The sequence below is a fragment of the Neofelis nebulosa genome, chromosome 8 (genome assembly GCF_028018385.1).
Source record: "Neofelis nebulosa isolate mNeoNeb1 chromosome 8, mNeoNeb1.pri, whole genome shotgun sequence".
In the NCBI taxonomy this organism is placed as follows: Eukaryota; Metazoa; Chordata; class Mammalia; order Carnivora; family Felidae; genus Neofelis; species Neofelis nebulosa.
This window is the reverse complement of record NC_080789.1, coordinates 48,070,938-48,095,627: the sequence shown is the minus strand read 5'-3', so window position 1 is coordinate 48,095,627 and position 24,690 is coordinate 48,070,938. Positions and strand designations below refer to the sequence as shown.

General features: G+C 41.8%; 1 protein-coding gene across 1 annotated transcript in view; it reads left to right on the top strand.

Moving 5' to 3' along the window:
• YEATS4 (YEATS domain containing 4) overlaps positions 1-22,788 on the top strand; it is a 65,801-nt gene extending 43,013 nt beyond the window's left edge. Inside the window, exons 7-8 of the mRNA XM_058742049.1 lie at positions 16,305-16,353; positions 21,859-22,788. Coding sequence (XP_058598032.1) covers positions 16,305-16,353; positions 21,859-21,949 — 140 coding nt within the window. The 3' untranslated portion in view covers positions 21,950-22,788. The remainder of the gene's footprint in view (positions 1-16,304; positions 16,354-21,858) is intronic.
• The last annotated feature ends 1,902 nt before the right edge of the window (positions 22,789-24,690 follow it).

Below are 24,690 nucleotides of genomic sequence, written 5' to 3'. Positions count from 1 at the left end.
TATCAGGACTAGAGAGGTAACAGAAGTGAGCAAAGAGACCATGATGATATGGTGATCATAGGCCCCACCACACAGCCATGCCCAGGCCATTGTTGCCTCATGGAAAGCATGACCCAAGACAGCCAGCTATCTGACCTTCACAGAGAAGACTGAATTTTTTTTTTAATGTTTATTTTTGAGAGAAAGAGAGTGAGCAGGAGAGGGGCTGAGAGAGAGGGGGACAGAGGATCCGAAGTGGGCTCCATGCTGCCAGCCGAGAGCCCGATGTGGGGCCTGAACTCATGAATCATGAGATCATGACCTGAACCAAAGTCAGATACTCAACTGACTGAGCCACACAGGCTCCTTGAGAAGACTGAAATTCTTATTTTTAAGTGAAATTTTCCAATTTAAAAAATATTGTGAGTCTAATGAAACACTTCTATACACTGTATGGGTGTATTTGAGCTCATATTTGAGCCTCCTGTACTAGCAGCCTTTGCTAGGTTTGAAGGCATTGATGAGAGGACAGGAATCTTCTGAGATATAACCAGTCTGCTGGGTGTTTTAGAGACTGGAGTGCTAGCAGGTATCAAAGAGAAGATGGAATTTTCTGGAAAGAGAGGTCCAAGGGGGAGGTGGAAGTCATGAGATCAATAAGAAGAAATACCTTTTCTTTTCAGATGAGAGGGATGAAGAGAGTAAGAGAGAAGTGTTAAATATTGAGAATGAGATTTAAGGTAAATAAGGGAAGATTAAGGACCTTGAATTTAATGTCATCAGTGAACTCTAAGAAGTAGACCTTGAGATTACCTGTGGAGGAAAAGGGAGGCAAGGACTGCCCTTGGGCCATCGGAGGGTGGGAAGTGTTTGCAGTAGTCACAGGGTTAGGGTTCAACGGTGACAAGTCAAACAAATAAAGACCCAGTGGAGGTTGATAGCATACATCTAGAGGGATTTTCCATTTAACCAGCACTTTTTAAGTGGCTCTGCATTCTGGGCACTAGGCTAAGCCCTGGGGATTTCCAGTCAAGTTGAGGAATTAGATGAAGAAATAAATAATTGCCACAGGCTATCAATGTCACAGAGGGGTACAAACAGGGTGCTTTTGGGAAAAGAGGAGACACATCCTGGAAGGCTTTCTGAGGAGAGGGGATTTAAGTCTATGTTTGAAAAATAAGTTGTAATAGAGAATAAACTGATGGTCACGAGAGGGGAGGAGTGGGGAGGTTGAGTGAAATAGGTGATGGGGGTTAAGGAGTGCAATTGTGATGAGCACTGGGTGATGTATGGAAGCGTTGAATCACTATGTTGCACGCCTGAAACTAGTGTAACACTGTATGTTAACTACATTGGAATTAAAATAATAAAAAAGAAAAGAAAAAGAAATTGTAGTTGCTATGAAGGCAATGGTGAAAGTCAGAAGAGACAATATATACAAAACACTAGCGGTAATAGCAGGCATGGCGCATTCTGGGAATTTCAGCTACTTCCATGTGTCTGAAACAGACTGCCGGTGGCAGAGTGGGAGAGGATGAAACTGAAGAGTTACTGAGAAGAAGCATGAATGGTCATGGCACATGGACTTGCCCTATAGACAAGGAAAACCCACAGAAAGATTTCTACGACAGTGACATTATCAGCCTGTTAGAACACGCTGACTAGAATGAAGATCAGGAAGGAGGTCAATTTTGATCTGCAGTTATGTACTCAGCCACAGAGGATATATCTCCATGGATTTAAGTTAATGATGGCCGTCTGAATCTCTTTCTCCTCTGATCTAGGGCTGGAACAAGCAACCCACTTTAGGTTAATAGGGCATAAAAGGATGTCTACAAGGAGCCTCTGGGAAAGAGTTCTTTGATAAGTAAGAAATGCTTGAGAAGAAAGCTTCAGTTTTCCCCTTTGTTCCTCTCTTTCTGGATGTTGTTCTATGAAGATGTAATGTTTGGAGCTGCAGCAATTATTTTGAGATCATGAGGTAATGGGTATGAGGTAAGGATGAAAGCAACAAATTGAAGATGGCAGAGCCGAAGACAGACCTTGGGTTCTTGGTGTTAGAGGAGGCCATTAAGAGGATGCAACCACTGGCTGACCCACAAACTGGACTTGGGCAATCAGAGGTTCCCCATCTTCTTCCCTGTCCTTGGAGTGTAGATTTCTGTCCACTGTTCCCATAGCTGGAGCCGTTTCAAGGACAGCACCTTGAGAAAGTAATGTGTTGTTGAGACCATCTGAACTATGTATGTGCCTGAACCTCTATAGGCCTCTGTATACAAACCTTTAAGATTCTGGTGGGTGGACATGGAGATACATTCATCTGGTGACTGTCCAAGACAAACCTCATACGTAAGCCCCCTCACTTACTAAAGTTTCCACCTACCGGAGCGCCTGGGTGGCTCAGTTGGTTGAGTGTCCGAGTATTCATTTCAGCTCAGGTCGTGATCCCAGCATCGTGAGATTGAGCCCCGAGTTGGGCTTCATGCTGAGCATGGAGCCTACTTGGGATTCTCTCTCTCTCCCTCTGCCCTTCTCCCCTGCTCGCACTTTCTCTCTCTCTCTCTCTCTCTCTCTCTCTCTCTCTCTGTAATAAAATAAAATAAAATAAAATAAAATAAAATAAAATAAAATAAAATAAAATAAAATTGCCACCTACCAATCTGGAGTGGCCCTCCTCTTTCTTTGGTCTCTCCTTGCCCCCGTGTACAGGGGCCAGTTTCAGATTTCAGCTAGGGAACTCCTGGGGTTGCAAACCAACTATGGTGACACCGTTTTGTTTCCAAAACCACTCTGGGATGACCTGCCTTGAACTTAACAAGCCAGTAATTGGTACACTCATGGTTTAAATCATGATTAGTTGGGTTTTTTGTTAATTGCCACATTGCCTTATATGTGGCCATCACAGTAGAAAGTTTAAGCAGCAAGAGATCTTAAACTGCTAGAGGTCATCAACTCATGTATAGTTCTACTTCTGGGTTCAAGAGGTATGTTGCATACTGTTGGTTAGTGTTGTATATCTCTTACCAGTCTTTACCCTTCCTTTCCACATGTCACAACCGACTTAGACAAGGCTGCCTCATTCATCCATATTTTCATCATTGTAGCTTTACTTGGTCCCTCCTAAACAGAATTCATTTCTTTCATTTAAAGTCCCAGTGTCTTGGGGCGCCTGGGTGGCTCAGTCAGTTGAGCATCCAGCTTCAGCTCAGGTCATGATCTCATGGTTTGTGAGTTCGAGCCCCGTGTCGGGCTCTGTGCTGACAGCTCAGAGCCTGAAGCCTGTTCGGATTCTGTGTCTCCCTGTCTCTCTGCTCCTCCCCTGCTCATGCTCTGTCTCTCTGTCTGTCTGTCTCTCTCTCAAAAATAAATAAACATTAAAAGAATTTTAAAAAATAAAAAAAAATTAAAAAAAAAAAGTCCCAGTGTCTTAGGGTACATGGCTGGCTCAGTCAAAAGAGCGTGCAACTCTTGATCTCGGGGTGGTGAGTTTGAGCCCCACATTGGGTGCAGAGATTACTTAACAAATAAATAAACAAACTTAAATAAATGAAGTCCCAATGTCTTGGTATTTAAACTACAATTAGGGGTGCCTAGGTGGCTCAGTCAGTTAAGCATCTGACTTTGGCTCAGATCATAATCTCACAGTCCCCCGGTTTGAACCCTACATTGGGCTCTGTGCCAACAGCTCAAAGCCTGGAGCCTGCTTTGGATTCTGTGTCTCCCTCTCTCTCTCTCTCTCTTTCTCTCACTCTCTCTGCCCTCCCCCACTCACACTCTGTCTCTGTCTCTCAAAAATAAACAAACATTAAAAAAATTAAAAATAAAATAAACCATAGTTAATTATGAGGCCAAGGGTCTTGTTTTCTTTATCTGTGTGCCCCTGGCACAAAGGCTGGCAAATAGCAGATGCTCAAAAAAAAAAGTGTTTTAAGTGGAATTTTGAGACAGAGGGCCTGAATAATAATAAAGAAAATATTGGACCTGTTTTGTATGTTTCTCCAGATTTGCCTCACTGACCTTCAAGCTGCTCACTAATAGAGAGTCCTGATGGTGTTTACCTCCCCTGGTGTGAGGAACATCTCAGGCATGGCCCCCATCACACCCACACAGTAAGAGCTGCAGTGGAACCAGGAGTCTCAAGCCAGCTCAACCTGGCTCATGGAGCCTCTGGCTCCTCCCACCGCTTCCAGACTCAGAGGCAGCACCGTGCCTCACTCAGGCTGTGGCTTACCTGGTGGCTGCCTGGAGGGGTCTTGTGTTACACAGCCCAGGAGTGCAAGGGACTTATCACCCTGGGAGGTCTACGTTGACCAAAGAAAGACAGGAGGTGAAAAGGAGCTTGCACATTAACTAGCTCCCTTCCTCCTTGATGGACCACTCTGGGCACCATGATTCCATATGGCCTGACCAAGTAACTCGCCGGGTTTTCTCATGAAGCCATAGCCAATGCCCTAATGAGCCACTTTGTATTTACTATTTCTCCATCCCTGATTGACACCCTTTTTACTCACCCTTGATGCTCTGGGATTGTATCTTCCTTCCAGTTATATTAGCGTATACCTTGCCTCAACCATTGTTTTTTAGGCTAAGACAAAGATTCTATTATTCAGTATTGGTTTTCTTGTTGCGTTTTTGAAATCTATTGTGCATTTGCGGATGCCACCTCAGTTTAAATTCTTTCAAACATAGGTAGCCAGGGATGCCAAACAGCACAGTATTTGTAAAAACTCTTTTTAAGTAAACCATTATCCATGAGGAGTAGTTCTTAAAAATCAGTCTATTTTTGAAACATTCTTAAACAAGGTGAAACGAGGTCTAAAGGGCAGCAAATTAAATGCCCGTGATAAGCAAATATTTAATTGTCCTTGATTTTAAACACAGACTTGTCAGACTGAGCTTGATAATGACTCCTTTAAAGTCGCATTATTTCCCAAGGCATCAAGCTTGTGTTGACAAGTTTCTTGAAAGACAGTTGGAAGAATAATTGAAAGATACATAATTAACTTTTGCTTAATGTTTGGTTATCGTAATGTCATCTAATATTAGTAAAAGCTACAGCAAGTGATCAGAGTATCTGAGTTAATTTCTTTTGACAGATGTGGAATACTATATTATTTTTTAATCATTATTCTGTTTATCACAGACATCTTTTTGATGCAGTTTAATTTGTTTTATACCGAATACATGTAGGAGTCATATATAATTAATGGAAATGTCCTCAGGAGAAAAATGAGGCTTCAGTCTCTGTGGCAACATAATCATGTTGAATTTATGCATGACTCTAACTGTAGGGGTCTGGAATCATTAGCCAAGGTTAATGAAAAACACAATTTACAATAAAGATATTAACCTACATAATTTTATCTGAAATAAGAAACAAAATCTGAAAATTTTAGCATACTGCTAAGCTACCCAAGACAGAAACACATATACAAAGGAAAAAAGAAAAAGTTTTGGGTCTGGTTGGGGAAGAACCAAAAGAGGAATTGTACAAGTTGAAAGGGACATATCAAAAACAAAACAAAACAAACAATAAATCTAGCAAAGATTACCCTCTTGATAGTTTGAATCCCAAATTATTCAAGCATATGTTTCCCAATTGCAATTGGAAAGTAGTAGCATTAATACCGAAATATGTACATATTTAACACAGTCACTTTTTTTTCCTGTACTTTATTTATTTTTTATAATTTACATCCAAGTTAGTTAGCATATAGTGCAACAATGATTTCAGGAGTAGATTCCTTAAGCCCCTTCCCCATTTAGCCCATCCCCCCTCCCACAATCCCTCCAACAACCCTCTTTTTGTTCTCTATATTTAAGAGTCTCTTATGTTTTGTCCCCCTCCCTGGTTTTATATTCTTTTTGCTTCCCTTCCCTTATGTTCATCTGTTTTGTATCTTAAATTCTTCATATGAGTGAAGTTATATGATATTTGTCTTTCTCTAACTGACTAATTTCACTTAGCATAATGCCCTCTAGTTCCATCCATGTAGTTGCAAATGGCAAGATTTCATTCTTTTTGACTGCCGAGTAATACTCCATTGTATGTATATACCAAATCTTCTTTATCCATTCATCCATCGATGGACATTTGGGCTCTTTCCATTCTTTGGCTATTGTTGATAGTGCTCCTATAAGCATTGGGGTGCATGTGTCCCTTTGAAACAGCCTACCTGTATCCCTTGGATAAATACCTAGTAGTGCAATTGCTGGGTTGTAGGATAGTTCTATTTTTAATTTTTTGAGGAACCTCCATACTGTTTTCCAGAGTGGCTGCACCAGTTTACATTTCCACCAGCAGTGCAAAAAGAGACCCGCTTTCTGAGCATCTTCACCAACATCTGTTGTTGCCCGAGTTGTTAATGTTAGCCATTCTGACAGGTGTGAGGTGGTATCTCATTGTGGTTTTGATTTGTATTTCCCTGATGATGAGTGATGTTGAGCATCTTTTCATGTGTCAGTCTTCTTTGGAGAAGTGTCTATTCATATCTTTTGCCGATTTCTTCACTGGATTATTTGTTTTTTGGGGGTTGAGTTTGATAAGTTCTCTGCAGATTTTGGATACTAACACTTTATCTGATATGCCGTTTGCACATATCTTCTCCCATTCCCTTGGTCACCTTTTAGTTTTTCTGATTGTTTCCTTCCCTGTGCAGAAGCTTTTTATCTTGATGAGGTCCCAATAGTTCATTTTTGCTTTGGTTTCCCTTGCCTCCAGGGACGTGTTGAGTAAGAAGTTGCTGTGGCCGAGGTCAAAGAGCTTTTTGCCTGTTTTCTCCTCTAGGATTTTGATGGCTTCCTGTCTTACATTTACGTCTTTCATCCATTTTGAGTTTATTTTTGTGTATGGTGTAAGAAGGTGGTCCAGGTTCACTTTTCTGCATGTTGCTGTCCAGTTTTCCCAGCACCACTTGCTGAAGAGACTGTCTTTATTCCTTTGGATATTCTTTTCTGCTTTATTCTTAATTGTCCCACTAATGAATGAGGGTAAAGAGGTCCCCAAATCAATCAGCAAATGTTTGTTATATGCTAACTGTGGTGATTTAGTCTAGAGACCAGTGCCTAGATACGTGCAACTATGTTCCCTGATCAAACTGGAAATTGCTAGCAGCAACTGTGACCTGCTTTATAATTGTGCTTACCTAATCACCAGGCCCTCTGAAGAAGAGAAGATAATAGCAAATAGGGAAGGAATGTTAAGGGAGGTAGGATGATCTAAGGGAGTAGAATTTTAAGAAGGCAGTGACCCAAATGTTGCCACTAGAACAAAAAGAATAAGGAAGTGCCTTTGGAATTACTTAGAAGCAATCGCTGGTGTTCTTCAAAAGAGCAGTGTCAGACACTCCGACTTCTGGCCATGATTGAATAATTGGAAATGGGATTAACCTTAAACAACTAGGACACTGGACAAAATATAGGAAACAACTGTTTTCAGACTTTGGACAACAGGTAGTGTGGGAATGTGATCCCTTGGAGAAGGTAGCCCTCAGATGCCCATGGCTTTCTGCCTTGGGGCACCTACCTGGCCATGGATTAGGAAAGTGGGTTCCACGTAAAACACAATAATTTTATTTGAGTTGAGGAGACAAAGATCAGAGTTCAGGAGAGGTGAGGCTGCTGGAAGTTTGTAGGGCAGGGTTGGAGAGAGGAGGAAGCTACCTAGAAAAAGAGCTCTGGAAGTCTGTATGGGCTTATTTTGAGTCTGCTGAATACAGTGAAACTCAACAGTTTGGGTAAAGAGAGGTTGGAGAGCTGTGGGCTGAACTGTTCCTGAGCATACACAGGAGTGGGACTGCTCAAGTTCTGACTAGGCAGAGAAGAGTGGCCTCACTGATCACTCACTTGGAGTGTTCTACAGTAACCCTAGAAAGGCCATGCTTTAGTAATATTACTAAACTATTCCTAGAATAAAGGCTACAGGGGTGCCTGGGTGGCTCAGTCAGTTAAGCATCCCACTTTGCTCAGGTTATGATCTCACAGTTTGTGGGTTCGAGCCCTGTGTTGGGCTGTATGCTGACAGCTGGAGCCTGGAGCCTGCCTCGGATTCTGTGTCTCCTCTCTCTTCCTGTCAGCTTCTCGCACTCTCTCTCTCTCTCTCAAAAATAAATAAACATTAAAAAAATAAATAAAGTTTACTTTATGTCCACCCTAAATAGGCTTAAAAACAAGCCCCCAAAGGATCAAGTACCTTTATTCCCTACCATAACAAAACACAACAGTCTTTAAAGGAAGACAACAAAATCCAGATACTCAACAATGTAAAACTCACAATGTTCAGCATCCAACAAAAATTTACTAAGTGTGCCAAGAAGCAGGAACATGTAACCTATAACCAGAAGAATAATCACCCCAAAAGGACCATGAAATGATAAAGATGGATGGAATTAGCAGACAAGAATGTTAAAGCAACTCTTAAAACTGTGTTTGACTATTTAAATGAAAGCATGAACAAAGTGAGGAGAGAAATGGAAGATGTTTTTTAAAAGTGCAGTTTCAACAGGGTGATGGAGAGAAACAGGGACCCCAGACTGAAAAAAGGGAAGGAATAAGGAACACAACCTGAAGGGAGTGGCCGGAGACCGTTTATTCAAGAAGTATGGCTGCAAAGACAGAAAGGGGCAGCAAGGCCTATCAAAGGTTTGGATTGTTGTTGTTCCCTAGGGAAAAAAATGATAAGCTAAAAATGAAAGCTAAAGAGAAGTGTTAGAAAGAAGGATTTATATGAGGTTAATGGTTCTAGGCAGCTTTAGGAGAGAAAACTTTTATCTCTAAAGAAAGAGGATTGATTTTTCCCCGAGATAATGGAAAGAAGCTGAATATAAAATAGAGACAGAAAGTTCAAGGGAATTGAACAAGGCCCGGGTAATTAATGGAGTTTCAGTAAACAGAAGGCAAAATCATTTACTATGAGGCCCCAGGACTGGGGAATCCAGTGAGTGAAAAAAATGAGAAGGAGACTGAATTGGAGAAAATGTAAGAATGAATAAAAGGACCGTGAAACACAAAACAACTCCCATTTCCCCAAACACTGTGGATAGACTGGACATCAGATTTAGTAAGAGGGAAATAATAAAATGCAAAGAAGGAGGGTTTGGGTTAAAACGTGAAAAGGAAAATGATTTCTCTTTTTCTTTTTGTGTATTAAATCCTGGTGAAGACTTTCTGGGAGAATAGTGTTGAGGGTGGTGGAAAGGGAAAGAAGGGAAATGAGAGGCGGGAAGCACTGGAAGAGTTGGACGGGGTAGAATGGCTATAATCTTTAGGTGGCTAGTTTTATTTTTGAAAGTACATTTGTAAACTTGGATAATAAAACTATGCATAAGTAACACTCTGTTGCAATACAAACTACAAAGCTGTTACATTTCTGTGTTTCGGATTGAGATGAAAGGGTCAGGTCAGGAGTCAGAAGACATAATGTTGTGTCTGGTCGCAAACAGTGACCATCTTTATGGGTTAGTTATCTCATCTCTCTGAGTCTGTTTCTACATCTGTAAAATAGGCAAAAAGGCCACTTATGCCTACTCTGGATGAATTTGCACAAATCAAATGAGATTATACACAAAAACATTTTGTTCTCTGTTTGGTGCTATAAAACACAAGACACATGTAGATCTTTTCTGGGTTACCCACCCAGCTCACAGTGATTCATCTTTCTCTGAGAGTTGCCTTCCCATTCCCCAGTTGGATTTACTACATCACTCCACCCATCTACCCACAATTGATTGGACCAGGATTGTACAACTAATCCTAGATGGGCCAATCAGACTCTCCTGAGAATTTAGAATTGGGACCAAGTGTATCCAATTTGCAATGATTATTTGAACAGAAATGTAAATTCTGGAGTAATGAGTTGGTCGTCTGCTGCCTGCTGAGGGCATGAAGGTGCAGAAAAGCCAGTCTAGGAAGAGAACAAAGCTGAGAGGCAAGAGGAAACTGAGATAAGAGTAAGAAAGAGAGAGGACTAATACTTTGGATAACTGCACAGTTCTGGACTCTTCCTCTTGAGGCCTGACTGCTTTATTGGCCTGGGATTCTGTAAGATACCCCTGTGTCCTATAAATAAAATCCTCCTTTCTTTCTTTCTTTCTCTTTCTTTCTTTCTTTCTTTCTTTCTTTCTTTCTTTCTTTCTTTCTTTCTTTCTTTCTTTCTTGTATAATGTGGCTCATGTGTTTCTCTGTAATTTTCAACTAAAGAATCTTAACTAAAGCAATATAGTGAGTTCAATAGTGTCCCCACCACCACCACCCAAAATTCATGTCTACTCAGAACTGCAGAATGTAACCTTATTTGGAAATAGGATTTTTGCAGAATGCGGGTAAGATGAGGCTATACGAGATTCAAATGGATTTGAATCCAGTGACTGATGTTCTTATAAGAATAGAGGGGATAGAGAGGATAGAGGTGCCTTGGGTGGCTCAGTTGGTTAAGCGTCTGACTTTGGCTCAGGTCATGATCTCACGGTTCATGAGTTCGAGCCCCACCTAGGGTTCTGTGCTGACAGCTTGGAGCTTGAAGCCTGCTTCTGATTGTGTCTCCCTCTCTCTCTGTCCCTCCTCTGCTCTCACTCTGTCTCTTTCTCTCTTAAAAATAAATAAAAATTTAAAAAAAGAATAGAAGGGGATACAAGAAATGCACACAGAGAAGGCCGTAAGAAGATGAAGGTAGGAAGAAATTGGAGTTATGCTGACACAGGCCAAGGAACGCTGGGGGCCACCAGAAGTTTGGAAAGCCAAGGAAGAATTCTTCCTTAGATCCTTCAAAGAGAGCATGGCTCTAACGACACCTTCATTTTGGGCATCCGGCTTCCAGGACGCTGAGAGAATAAATTATGTTGTTTTAAGCCACCCAGTTTGTGGTACTTCATTACAGCAGCCCTAGAAAACTAATACAAGGAGTAGTATAGGACAATTTACCTCAAAATTGCTGTTCTCAAGCTTTGTTGTCATGGAAAGAGCTAGACTCTACACAAGGGGGAGACCCTTGAAGCTTTCAAGTACCTTCTCGTCCCACAGCCGCTTTCTGGGAAATAGGTCTCTAGTGGTTTGTTCTGTATACGGTTTTTATATTTCTTACCATATGAAACCACTGCTGCTACTATTCCAGCCACACTCAGTTGGAACCAAGTTTCATGGAAATGAGAGAGTTAGAAGGAAGCCAAGAAGAGCTTTGTGTGTCAAACTGCCCAATAGGGCTCAGTCTGTATTGGACGATGACAAATCACCTCAACCAGGAAATACAACTACTAACTAAACAAAGAGTAGGCAATATCCCAATCCATGCTGAGCCCTTGCTTCGTTTCTCCATGAGCCTATAGATAAACCTGTCTGGGAAACTCTGTGACCAAGAATGGCTGCCATGAAACAGAGGACATCCCATGGTGCCCCACAAATCCCAGCAACAAACCCCCTTTATCAGGGATCATCTGGGCATGTGTCCTTGTTTTAGTCTGCTCAGGATACCATGATAAAATACTATAAACTGAGTAGCTTAAACAGCAAAAATTTATTTCTATCACTTCTGTAGGTTGTAAAATCTAAGATCAAGGTGCTGGCCAATTCAATTCTTGATGAGAGCTCTCTTCCTTGCTTGCAGATGGCTGCCTTCTTGCTGTGTCCTCATATGGTCTTTCCTCAGTGGGTGCGCGCGCACACACACACACACAGAAATTTCTCTCTCTCTCTTTTTTTTTAATTTTTATTTTAGAGAGAAAAAGAGTGTGAGCAGGGGAGAGGGACAGAGAGAAAGAGAGAGAGTCCCAAGCAGGTTCCACGCTGCCAGCACAGAGCCAGATGCACAGCTTGATCTCATGATCCTGAGATCACTACCTGAGCTGAAATCAAGAGTTGGATGCTCAACCAACTGAGCCACCCAGGCTCCCCTCTCTTGCTCTTAATACAGGACCCCAACCTGATGACCTCATTTTATCTTACTCCTAAAAGCCCTATCTCCGAATATAATCACACTGGGGATTAGGCTTCAATCCTTCTCCCTAACATATTGTTAGAATCTTTTCAGCAAACAGCTGGCTCATTCATCATTATAATGCAGGGATTGCACTGAAAGATAATCTTGGATAATTTCTGTCCCCTCACTAAGATGCAAAGTGCTTCTAATTACATAAAGGAGGACATACACACAAATATACATACACACATAAAGGAGGACATACATACACATATACATACACACACACATGAATATATAGATATTATATATATTCATAACTTTCTATGTGCCAGATGTTGGGCTAAGTGATATATATATATATATATATATATATATATATATATATATATATAGCTAAGTGATTGATATATATTGATATATATTGATATAAATTCATTTCAACCTTACAACAATCTGATGAGGCAGGTAGTATTATTATACTTATTTAACAGTCTAGAAAATCAAGGTACAGAGAGGTTAAATAACTTGTCCAAGCTCATACAGCTGGTATGTGCTAATCCTGGGACTCAACCCATACAATCTGGCTTCAGAGTTCATGAATTAATAAGCCATAGTTCCAGTTATGAGAAGCTGCTAGTGTAGTGATTGGAGCAAAGGACAAGCAAGAGGTATATATAGGAAGACTGGAATTGGAAAATTATGGAAAACACACTCTTTCGGATGAATCGTCTCTCAGTCTACTATATCTGTGGACTCTGATGGTCATGCAGTAACTGACAATCCCAGAGGTAAACACAACTTGCCTTGGAATAAGACTGTATCAGTGTATGGCTCCAGGTATTAACCTTATCTGTCTCTGGACATTGGGCAAGTCATCCAGTATGTGTGGAAAGAGATGCAAAATATTTCTTATCACAGTCTGTATATACTGAGCAAAGACCTGGTTGCTCTAAAGTTTTGTCCCTGGGGTAGAAAAGGAAGAAGATCGTGTTCCTTCCCATCGCGCTTCCTAATCAAGTGCTCCTGTGTGCTCCAACAAGAGGTTCTTCTTAGTTGGATGAATAGATGTGTAGAGAGGCAAGAGGCCAGGACTTATGGGCTCAAGAATGTGTAAGATTTATTGGAGCTGCTGGTTAGAACACTGCTGTTTTCGTGAACTGGACCAAAATGCTCTCACACCAAGCTTTTACCAATAAAATAAATAGCCTCAGGTGTCTATCGACCTAAGAGGACCTGCTTGTAGTTGATATAATTGCCAAACCGCTCACTGGGAACTTGACAGATGAGTCCTTTAGCTTTCAATTCTGGGTGAGAATTTGCACCAAAAAATAAGACGAGCCCTTGTTAAAGAGAAATATAAATTCCTATTTTCTTAATCTTTCACTCATTCATTCAACAAATATTTATTGAGTGCCTACTCTATGATAGGCACTGTTCTTGGAGATTGAAATAAATCAATGAGCAAAACACAGATTCGTGCCCTCCTGGGAACTTGCATTCTGGTGCAGAAAGATAGATAGTTGGAAATAGACATAATGAATAAATAAGTTATATAATGTATGCTAGGAGGCTATTGGTGTCATGGAAAAAGAAAGAAGAGCAAAATAAGAGGAACTGAAACTATTGGGGGCTGGTTGTGATTTTAAATAGTCAGGGTAGGCCTTATTGAGAAGGTAACATTTGAGCAAAGACTTGAAGGAGTTGAAAGGATTGGCCAAGTGAGCCTGTGGGGAAAGATCACACCAGACGAAGGAAATGGCAGCACAGGAGTGTGCTTGGTATGTTTGGAGAATGTCAGGAAGCCACGGTGGCTGGAGAAGTGGAGGTTGGGGCAGACCACGGAAGATGGGGAGAGTAACAAGGACCTGATCATGTGCAAGCCTGTAGGCCACTGTAGGGACTGCTACTTTTATTTATTTATTTATTTATTTATTTATTTATTTATTTATGTATTTATTTATTTTTAAATTTTTTAACGTTTATTCACTTTTGAGAGACAGAGACAGAGTGCGATCAGGGGAGGGGCAGAGAGAGAGGGAGACACAGAATCTGAAGCAGGCTCCCAGCTCTGAGCTATCAGCACAGAGCCCAACACAGGGCTCGAACCCATGAACTGTGAGATCACGACCTGAGCTGAAATCAAACGCTTAGCCGACTGAGCCACCCGGGTGCCCCAGGACTGCTACTTCTACATTACAGAATTTTTATTCTGAATGAGATGGGAGTCTATTAGAGGATTTAGAGCAAAAGAAGGACATGTTCTCTCTCATAACCAGATCTCTTTGACTGTTGTGTTGTAAGCTGACTGTATAAGAACAAGAGTGAAAAGGGAGAAATTAGGACACAATTTCACTCATCAAGAAGAGAGACAATGGTGGCATAGACTAGGTTGTAATAGTGGAGGTGGTGAGAAGTCCGATTTGGGGTAACACTTGAGGCTAGAGCCTGTTGGAGTTGTTATGGGTTGGATATGATGTGTAAGAAAGAAAAAAAAAAAAGATGAGTTAGATACCTATGACCATTACGATGGAGAAGGCTGCAGGTGGAGCAAGTTGTTGGATATACAGATCTGGAGGCCAGGGGAAAAGTCTGGGCTGGAGTTTGAAATGTGGGAGTTGTTGACATACAGATGGTATTTAAAGCCAAAGGCTGAATGAGATCACTAAGGAACTGAGAGTGGACAGAGCAGAGTCCAGGGACTGAGCCTTCAAGCATGCCAACATTAATGAGTTGGGAGAAAAAGAGGATTCAGTAAGGAGGTAAAGAAAGAGTAATTAGGAAAGGGGAGAAGGCTCGAGTGATGTTATTGACCAGGTGAGAAGGGATGAGATCCGGTATACAAGCAGAGGGATGAGCTCTGGACAGGAGCACATTTTGGAGGAGAACAACTGCACATTTTGAATAACTGAAGGCACCTACATATCTGGTGGTCTCTTTACGTAGTAAAGATAATTCTTGGTAGTCAAGGAATTCTTTTATGGTCTTCCCACAGCATTTCCCCATTGGCCGTTCAGTGAATACTAATCTCATGGACAGTCAGTACTTCACAGGAGCTGCCACGCAGATCTCATTGCTGAACACAACGTGGTTTCTGTCTTTCTGATGACGTGGCACAGATCAGGGGAGCTAGAGTGGTGAGGTCGCCATGGCCACGCCAGGAATGGAACCAAGGTCTCTGTGTTCGTTTGCGAAGGGCTCCCATGATAAAGTCCCACAAACCGAGTGGCTTAACTGCACAAGTTTATTGTCTTACAGTTCTGGAAGCTACAAGAGAGAAATCAAGATGTTGGCAGTGTGGGTTCCTCCCAAGGTTGGGAGAGAGCTTCTGTCCCATGCTTCGCTTCTGGTTTCTGGCAATTTTTTGGCAGCCTTGGGCATTCTTACCTCATGGAGGCATCACCTCAGTCTTTACCTTCATGTTCACATGGTGTTCTCCCTGTGTGCTTTATCTGTTTGTGTCTAAATTTCCCCTTTTTATAGACACCAGTCCTATTGGATTAGAGGCTCACCTGACTCCAGTGTTACCTCATCTTACCCAATCACCTCTGTAAGCACCCTATTTCTAAATAAGGTCACATTCTGAGATACTGGCTGTTAGGACTTCAGCATGTGAACTTGGGGTTGGGGAGGAGAGGCGCAGTTCAACCTATGACGGTCTTTTAATGTCACATTTCGCGTCAGCCTTCATGGGATAGATTAGGCAACTGCAGATCAGGCAACTTGAGAATCAGTGGGGCTGAAAAATCAATCTCTCCGATGCCAATCCTATCATTTGAACCTGTTGTCTTTGATGTGACTCTGATGTGACCATTTTGACCTGTTTTAGAAAGCATGACCTTGACAAATAAGAGGTAATGACTGGGAAGGTAAAGAGTAAAGGCATTTGCAGGGAGAGGTGCTCCTCTAAGGCAGTGACCATATATATTGGAAACATGTTTGCCTTTTATTATACCAATGATGACAACCCAGCTTCTTTGGGCTTCACCTCTGAGATTCTGATTCTGCAGGCCTGTAGCCAGGAACCTGCATTTTAGCACACGTTCAGGTGATTCTGATGCCACCTTTTGACAGATCTCCCTAGAGAGTCGGGGATTCGTGGTGTGAGAATTACTGAGGCAACAAGACACTTAGGTTGGAGCCAGACCCGGCCTTGCCATCCAGAGAGTAGACAGAACCACAGAACCCCTGACCTCAGAGCCACAAGGACCAGAAGAGACCATCAAGATAGAAAACAGAGCCCAGAGATGGTTGAAGCCAGGGCATTCTGAGTGCTTCAGAGCAGAAAGAGAAACAAACCCAGGACTTCAATATAAGAGGATGCCAATGGATGAAATGAAAAGAGAGAAGACAAATGTGAGGAGCTGTCCCCTAAACCAATGTCTACACTAGATAATGTCTCCTATTTCTTTATCAGGTCACAGAAGCTGTCATGCTTCAGAGGAGGCCACTTTCCTGCCTTTCAGGTCAGTTTGGGTTCCTGAAACAGGGACTTACCCATGAGACAAAGAGCGGATCTGTTTTTAGTGGTTATTTGTGGGGGTCCACTGCTTCTGCAGTGGCACTGCATTGTCCTCAGCATACAAAGATATAATAAGAACCCAAGAAAAACACTTTGAGTGTGTGATTGTGTGATTAAATTCACTGATGGTCGTCAGGCTTGGGTAGGTATACTTCCTGAGAAAACTCTGAGCCTAATTATCTGTCTGCATAATTTCTTCACTCTTCTTTCACCTTCGTGACCTCATTCGGTGTTCACGTAACCCTGTAGTAGGTGTTACCCTCACTGGACAGATATTTTAAAAATGAAAATCTGGGGCACCTGGGTGACTCAGTGGGTTAAGTGTCCAACTTTGGCTCAGGTCATGATCTCAGGGTTGGTGAGTTCGAGCCCCACATCGGGCTCTCTGCTGTCAGCACAGAGCCTGTGATGGATGCTCTGTTTCCCTCTCTCTCTGCCCCTACCACTCTTGTCTTCTCTCCCTCTCTCTCAGAAATAAATAAACATTAAAAAAAAAAAGATGAAAATATGACATGCCCTCCTTCTGCTTGTAATCCTTCAGTGATTCTTCACTGTTTACCCATTGGCTCCTTCCTTGGGGGAATACATTCCAAGTTAACAACCTAAAGAAAAAATGGGTAATTTGTACAAGGATGTATGTAACAGCTTTATTCACAACATTAAAAACTGGTAACAAAACAAAACGCAATAATAAAGGGCAGGGCTAAGCCAATCCTGCCCTCTCAATACACTGGAATTCTCTGTACCTACTTCAAATGATAAGAATCTGGTCTACCCTGAGGCACGAGTGTGTATCTAAGTGTCTGTGTCTAAAGGTGGCAAATGTGAAATCCACTGAATAAACAGGATAATGAACACCCTGATTTCAACTCTGTAAAAACATGCATGTGCGTACTGACAAGGACTAGGCAGTAACAAAAAGCAACAAAACGTTTGACACCATATGTGAATCAGATCTCCTATTTAAGTGTGGCATAAAAACCGCAATGGGGAAAATAATGCCTTTGGAATTTTCTTCTGAGGACTCTCACATAGAATTGTATATTGTGAAGAGTAAACGAGACATGGAACTTAAAACCTTAAGACTTCAACGCAAGAGGGTGGACTAAGGACACGGTGACAGTTTTATGTTGGGATGTCAGTGTTTGAGTCAGTTCCAGCCAGAACGGGGGCGGGGCACGGCCACCTCCAGTGGCGTGACTGAGTGTGCTCATACACGCATATGCACACTTGGCTTGTGGTTACATCATTCGCTGCTGCTGAAGCAGTTCAAGGCCAGTGGGAAATCACAGAGCAGGGAAAAAACTGCCCTTATTAACTGAGAGAAAAACTGGTCCGACTTGATCAAGCAGAACATTAGCGTGTGATGTCAAACTGACCTTATGTACAGTTTCAAAGAGGCTCCAGAAACAGTTCACCGAGCTCTCTTCTCTTTAATGGTATTTGCTGGGGCTGAAAGCATAAAAGCATGGCGCTGGAGGCTTGCTGTTGATGCATACAGATGGCTGCAGTACCCCAAATTTAGTCTCCGTTCAAATGTGTTCATCACATCTCTCGCTGGCTCTCTTTCAAGGCTCTTACCCCAACCCTAAATCTTACGATATTTGCCTTTTGTGACTTTCAGTAAACAATGGTAGCATCACTTGAGTCCCCTTTAGGTTTATCATTCACTGTGCACAGAAGAGGAGTGACTGGTAGGTCAGAAAACATAGTGCCCTCCAAGATTCTCGGGGTTTCCTGTCCTTGTACATCTGGATCACTCAATCTTGGCTTATCCTGACTTGCTCAGGCCCTAAGAAAAACAGGTTCTTGCATCCCAAACTGATGGCAGTCTAGTTTGCATCCGAAAATCAATTTAATCATTTACAATGAGAAATCTAGCAGCCAAGTGGGGCAATATTTATGTTGGCCGCTTTGCAAGTTCTCTTCCCACAAATGAAACCAAGCAAAGATTAGAAGTCTGTTGCTGTGTGAGCATAAGCTACTGGTACAAGGAAGGGTTCTGAGAGAGACTTATCTACAAAATGATCTACTTAGAATTCTCTGATTTCCCCTCAGTGTGTACTCCTCTAATTGCCCCGCTCGCCCACCCCTCACCTATTCTTTGAAGCTTCTTCTACCTCTGGGTTCTAGGGAAAAATGAATCACTTACCCTGTCGGTCTACCATAACTTTCATACCTTTATTATAGCACCAATTACCTCATATTCTGGTAATCCTTGATGTATCTGTCTCCCCTTCTGTTTTCATCACTGGGACAGGGACTCTCTCGTCTACTTTGTTTCCTCAAAGCCTAGCACATAATAAGTGCTCCGTTCAGCGTTGCTAAATGAATGAATACATGAATTATTTTTCCATTTACCCTAATGGCCTGTCTACATCTAAATAGATGTAGATAGATATTAAGCGACAGAAAGGAGGGGGGAGAAAGAGAGAGAGAGACAGAGAGAGAGAAGAGAATCCTATTCCCTAACCATGAGAGACCTGTCCAAACACTATACCGCAGGGAACCCGTAAAAGCCAGTCTTAGGCAATACTCAGTGCTTTATGTTTTCACCCAGGCTGATCTGTTTATCTGATCCTTCTAACATTATTCCCTGGCTTCACCTTAGGCCCTGGCTTATGTGTGCCTCAACCTACATGCTTGTTTTAGTGAACAGTTTGACCCCTTCCACAAGCATATTGATTTGGATTCTCCTAACTCCCCCTTTCACCCACATCAGGCTACAGAAATACCAAAGCAGAGTCTGGATTCTAACATGACCCACAAGTGATATGCATGCTCATCAATGTTGGAGAAGCTCTACTTTGTTAGCACCATGCTCTAACCAACCGAGCTAACTGGCCAGATGCTACTTTAAATCTTTATGGTGACTGCCCCTGGCTGCATGCTTTTCCTTTCCATCTTCTCTCCTGTCATTCTCAAGACATCCACATCCATTGTATTAGTTATCTATGGCTGCGTATAAAACCACCCCAACTTACTGGCCTAAAACCTCACTTATTATCTTATGGTTTCTGTGCGTCAGGAATCCGGGCAAGACTTACCTGGATCCTCTGCTCAGGGTCTCTCATAGGCTGCAGTGAAGCTGGGCTTCAGTCATCTAAAGCTTGACTGGGGAGGAGTCACTCGAGACTCACTTATGTGGTTGTTGTTGGGACTCGTGTCTTCATGGGCTGTTGGAAAGAGGCCTTCCTGAGTTCCTTGCCTGGTTGGTCTCTCCACTGCACAGCTTACAAGATGGCAGCTGGCTTCATATGGAACAAATGAGTGAAAAAGCAAGAGAGGGCAGGTAAGATGGGAGCCAGAGTCGTTTGTAACCTAATCTGAGAAGTGGCAGCCCATTATTTTTGCCTTATTTTATTTGTTAAAAGTAAGTCAGTAGGTCCAGTCAAAGGGAGAGGATTCTACAAGGGTGTGAGTAACAGAAGTGGGGATGTTCAGGAGCTCTTAGAAGTTGTGTACCACATCCATGTTCATTTTCCTTCTTTTTTTTTTTTTTAAAGTTCACCTATTTATTTTGAGAGAGAAAGAGAGAGAGAGCGAGCATGTGTGTGTGCACGTATGCGTGCATGTGTAAGTGGAGGAGAAGCAGAGAGACAGCGAGAGAGAGTCCCAAGCAGGCTCCAGGCCTGACTCAGAGCTCGATCCCATGACTTGCGAGATCATGACCTGAGCCAAAACCAAGAGTCAGATGCTCAACTGACTGAGCCACCCAAGCACCCACCCATCCATGTTCATTTTCATCTAATAACTTCGCCGACTAGTTTCTACTGCAGTTACACATCTCTGTGGCCTTATCTGGGACCTCAACACCACTTGGAACTTTATATTCTCCAAACTTTCACCCTCTGTGCTTCCTGTCTTGACTACAACTTTTCGTTCCCTCTACTTGTCCCACGTCTTCCCTCCAATTACACCATCCTTCACAGCAAACATGACTTCCTATCCCTTTCAGCCTTTCTTGTCCTAGTGTGTTAATACTCTTCTAGTGTTTCTCAAAGTTCCATACAGGGAGTTTCCTGTAAGCAGCTAGTCATATATGGCCTTACTAAAAACCTAGAGACACCCACATTCACCTATTTGATTTTGGGGACTGTCACACTTTCACTTCCTCCACTTTAGGGAAAATCTAGTCTTCTCTGCTTTTTCTTCCATTCCCAGGTTGATGAGCATGCCTGAAGGAAATCATAAAATCATGCTGATTTGTTTCACTATAAATGGATGCTCTCTAACTTCATCTGAGTAACACCTCTCTTCAGAAATGCATCCCTACAGAATTTACCCAGCATCATTTCCAGAACTTTCTTGTTCTCCTGAAGTCCCCAAACCCACCATCATTATCCTTGGTCTATCCTTAGCCTTCCTCCAGTGGAAGGCTATTTTTTGTTTGGCTGTCTCCACTCTAGAACACTCTCATCTCTCACTCATTATTTTTCGTCCTGAGAGAAATGGGTGTGATCATCCTTTCTGGGTCTAAACTCTTCACATGCCCTTATAATCCATTCTGTCCCACTTCTTGGCTTTGCTCCATCAGTTCCTCCCTCTCTGTCTGTATTTTCTCCTTCACCTTCAGCTTACAAACATGTCCATCATAAAAGCAACCTTGACTCAGTTACTGCCTCAAGCTACTGCTTCATCACTGTCTTTTCTTCTACCACTAAATTTATTTTTAGTTTTCCAATAATTTTCTAATATAATGAAAAGTAGAGGGGGCACCTGGCTGGCTCAGTCGGTAGAGCATGAAACTCTTGATCTTGGGGTTTTAAGTTCGAGCCCCATGTTGTCCCCACCCTCTTTTTTATGTCATTGAATTGCAGAATTGAGTCCATTGTCCTAAGCTTTGTCTCACTTTTTGGACTTGCCTGATTGTTTCTTTTTTAGTGTCATTTAACATGTTCATCTACCCCTATATTTCCTGTGAACTGGAGATGAGTTATAAAGGCTGATTTCAAGTTAAACATTTTTGTCGGGAATATTCATAACTAGTGCTATGTATTTTATATTGCATCACATTTTAGGCACATACTTTTGATTGTCCCACTTTTAGTGACATTAACATTTATTACTGGGTTAAGGAGGCAACAACCAGATCTCCCCGCCGTTAAATTACTTTTTTTTTTCACTTGCAATCAGCAAATAATCCATGGAGAGATATTTTAGTACCATTTTTGGCACCTCTCCAGATTGTAAACATCCTTTATTCTATCAGAATGAATATGTCAGTCATGGTTCATTAAAGGAAACAGAAGCCAATCTAAGTTTTTTTTCATCAGAGAGAGATTTAATTCAACTAATAAGGAGCTTCCAAATTCATTGGAAGAGCTTGGGGAGAAGGCTAGGCTAGGCCTTCAGGGGGCTGAGTTATGAAACAGACTAAATTTGGTATCTGTGTTCCAAGGCTTATGAAGCCACCATTGAAGTTGTCTCTCCATATTCTCAAATCTAGGACCAAGAATTTGGCAGAAAAACTCATTGACTCCGTATCCATGCTGGCCGGAAGCAACAGTCAAAGGAACAAGAAGATGGCCTCCACCTAATTTCTACTTTCCAGATCTAATGCAAGTGCATTTCATTTTTGGACCTTAATTCATATCTTGAAAACTAGATGTAAAGCAGTTTGCATTTTTTTTTTTTTTTTAACTTTCCGGCCAGCCTCTGCACACAAGAAGCATTAGAATAGTTGTTGATCAAGACAATCCATGGATTCTACCATACTATGGCAAGGGCGGTAAAGGGAAACACACCTGAGACCTCTAAGGTTCTGTGACAGGAATCAGAATGTTTCTCCTGGGCTCCCCACTCTGCAGGCACGTTGCAGGATGGAGAAGGTAAAACCCAACAGTTACTACTTCTCCACATGCTTTTCATCTGAAGATGTTGTTGCTATCTCTCATCTACTATTGCCTCATTTTACATTCTGTTGTACTTAATGGTTATAATTTTTTAAATGTTTATTTATTTTTGAGAGAGAGAGAGAGTGCGTGCACATGGGAGTCGGGGAGGGACAGAGAGAGAGAAATTCAGTGAGGCTCCGCGCTGTCAGCACAGAGCTCGATGAGGGGCTTGAACCCAATAAGATCATGACCTGAGCCGAGATCAAGAGTCGGACGCTCAACCAACCGAGCCACCCAGACCCCCTAATGGTTGCAGTTTTTTAATTCTCATTTTTATAAGCGTTTTGGGAGGACAAAGAAATAGCAACCTTTTCAGATCTCCTAGATGATTTTCAAACGGTTCCATAGACACATCTGAGTGATAGGATATTCTCCCATGTCCCGTGGACGATTTGTGAGACATACCAGCATACCAGAGGGCAGGTATCAATAATTTTACAAACTCTCCTACGTAATTCTAATAAACCCTTCCAATACCACCATTTTTGTATTACTTATTTATTTCTGTATATCACATTACTCTCAAACTTCATGGCTGGTCACGATAAACATTATCTCACAAACGATTATTATCTCACAGTTTCTGTAGGTCAGGAATCTAGTCTTCATGTTCGTATTTGGCTATAGTTCACTCGTTTTTATTGCCATAAAATGCTCCATTGTTTTCATGTGTCAAATTTATGTTTTTATTCTTCTCTTAATGGACTTTTGAGTTTCTAGTTTAGGGCCATTATTAATATTGCTGACATACACAGTCTCTTACATGTCGCTCATAAAAAGACTTGTTAGCACTTCTTGAGTTTATATCTAGGACTGGAATTGCTGGGTAAAGGGTATATATATTTCCAGTCTTTACTGGATACTTCAAATCTCCAAAGTTGTACCAGCAGGTGTGTGAGAGTGACTGATGCTCCCATCCTTGCCAGTGCTTAGCATTGTGAGGCTTTTAAAGTTTTTGACAACCCGATGGCTATGAAAAGATATCTCATCCTGCTTAATTCACTGATCACTTGAGATTGAGTCCCTTTTCTTATGTTTGTGGATTAATGTGTTTCTTCTGTGAGGTCATTATTCGTACCCTTGGTTAATGTTTCAGTTAGTTGTTTTGTGTTTTCTTTGACATGTAAGAGCACTTTATATAATCTGGGTATTACACTTTGTTAGTTACACTGATTCTCTCAACAAATATTTACTGAGCACTTAGTGTGCTCAGAGGATATAGCTCTCAACAAGGCAGAACAAAAAAACTCTTAGTTCATCAGGCATCCGTTCTAGAATAGGGAGACAAATAATAAACACAATATATAAGCAAAGTTTGGGGCACCCGGGTGGCTCAGTCGGATAAGCGTCCGACTTCAGCTCAGGTCATGATCTTGTGGTTTGTGAGTTTGAGCCCCATACCTGGCTCTGTGCTGACAGATCAGATTCTGTGTCTCCCTCTCTCTGTGCCCCTCCCCTGTTCATGCTCTGTCACTGTCTCTCAAAAATAAACGTTAAATTTTTTTTAATTAAAAAAATAATAAATAAGCAAAGTTTATGGTATATTTATTAGATTTTTACATACCCCGTGATAAATGTTACAGGCAGAAATAAAGCAGCGAAGGGGTCTAGGGGATTCTGGGGAAGGCTACAACTTAAAATAGGATGGTCAAGGAAGACTTCACTGAGAGACTGACATTTGAGTAAAACCTGAAAAAGGTGAGGAAACAGACCATAGAGATATTTGGTGGAAGAGCATCTTAGATAAAGAGAACAACAAATGCAAGGGCCCTGCAGTTTGAGCATAAATGGTTTATGCAGGGAAAAGCAAGGAGGCCAGTGTGGCCAAAGATGAATGAGAAAAATGAGTCATAAAAGAGGATATTTGAGCAGTAAGGTAAGGAAGGTGTGTGTGCAGAATGTAAAAGATGTTGTAGACCGGGCACCTGGGTGGCTCGGTCGGTTAATCATCTGACTTCAGCTCAGGTCATGATCTCGTGGTTCGTGAGTCCGAGTCCCACATCTGGTGAGCAGGAGCCCTGCTTTGAGTGAGCACAAGCCCCACTTTGGGTGAGCCCCGTTTCTCTCTCTCTCTTTTTTCTCTTCTCATCACTCACTTGTGCTCTCTCTCTCTCCCCTTCAAAAATTAAGTAATTAATTTTAAAAAAAGGTATTGTAGACCATTACAAGCACTTGACTTTTAATCTCGGTAAGATGGTAATCCATTTGAAGAAAGGAAAGATTTGAGCAAAGAAGTGGCACAATTTGACATAATTACAGTTTTATTTATTTTATTACTTATTTATCTATAGATTTTATTTCTTTTAAGTAATCTGTACACCCAAGGTGGGACTCGAACCCACAACCCTGAGATCAAGAGTTGCATGCGCTACCAACTGAGCCAG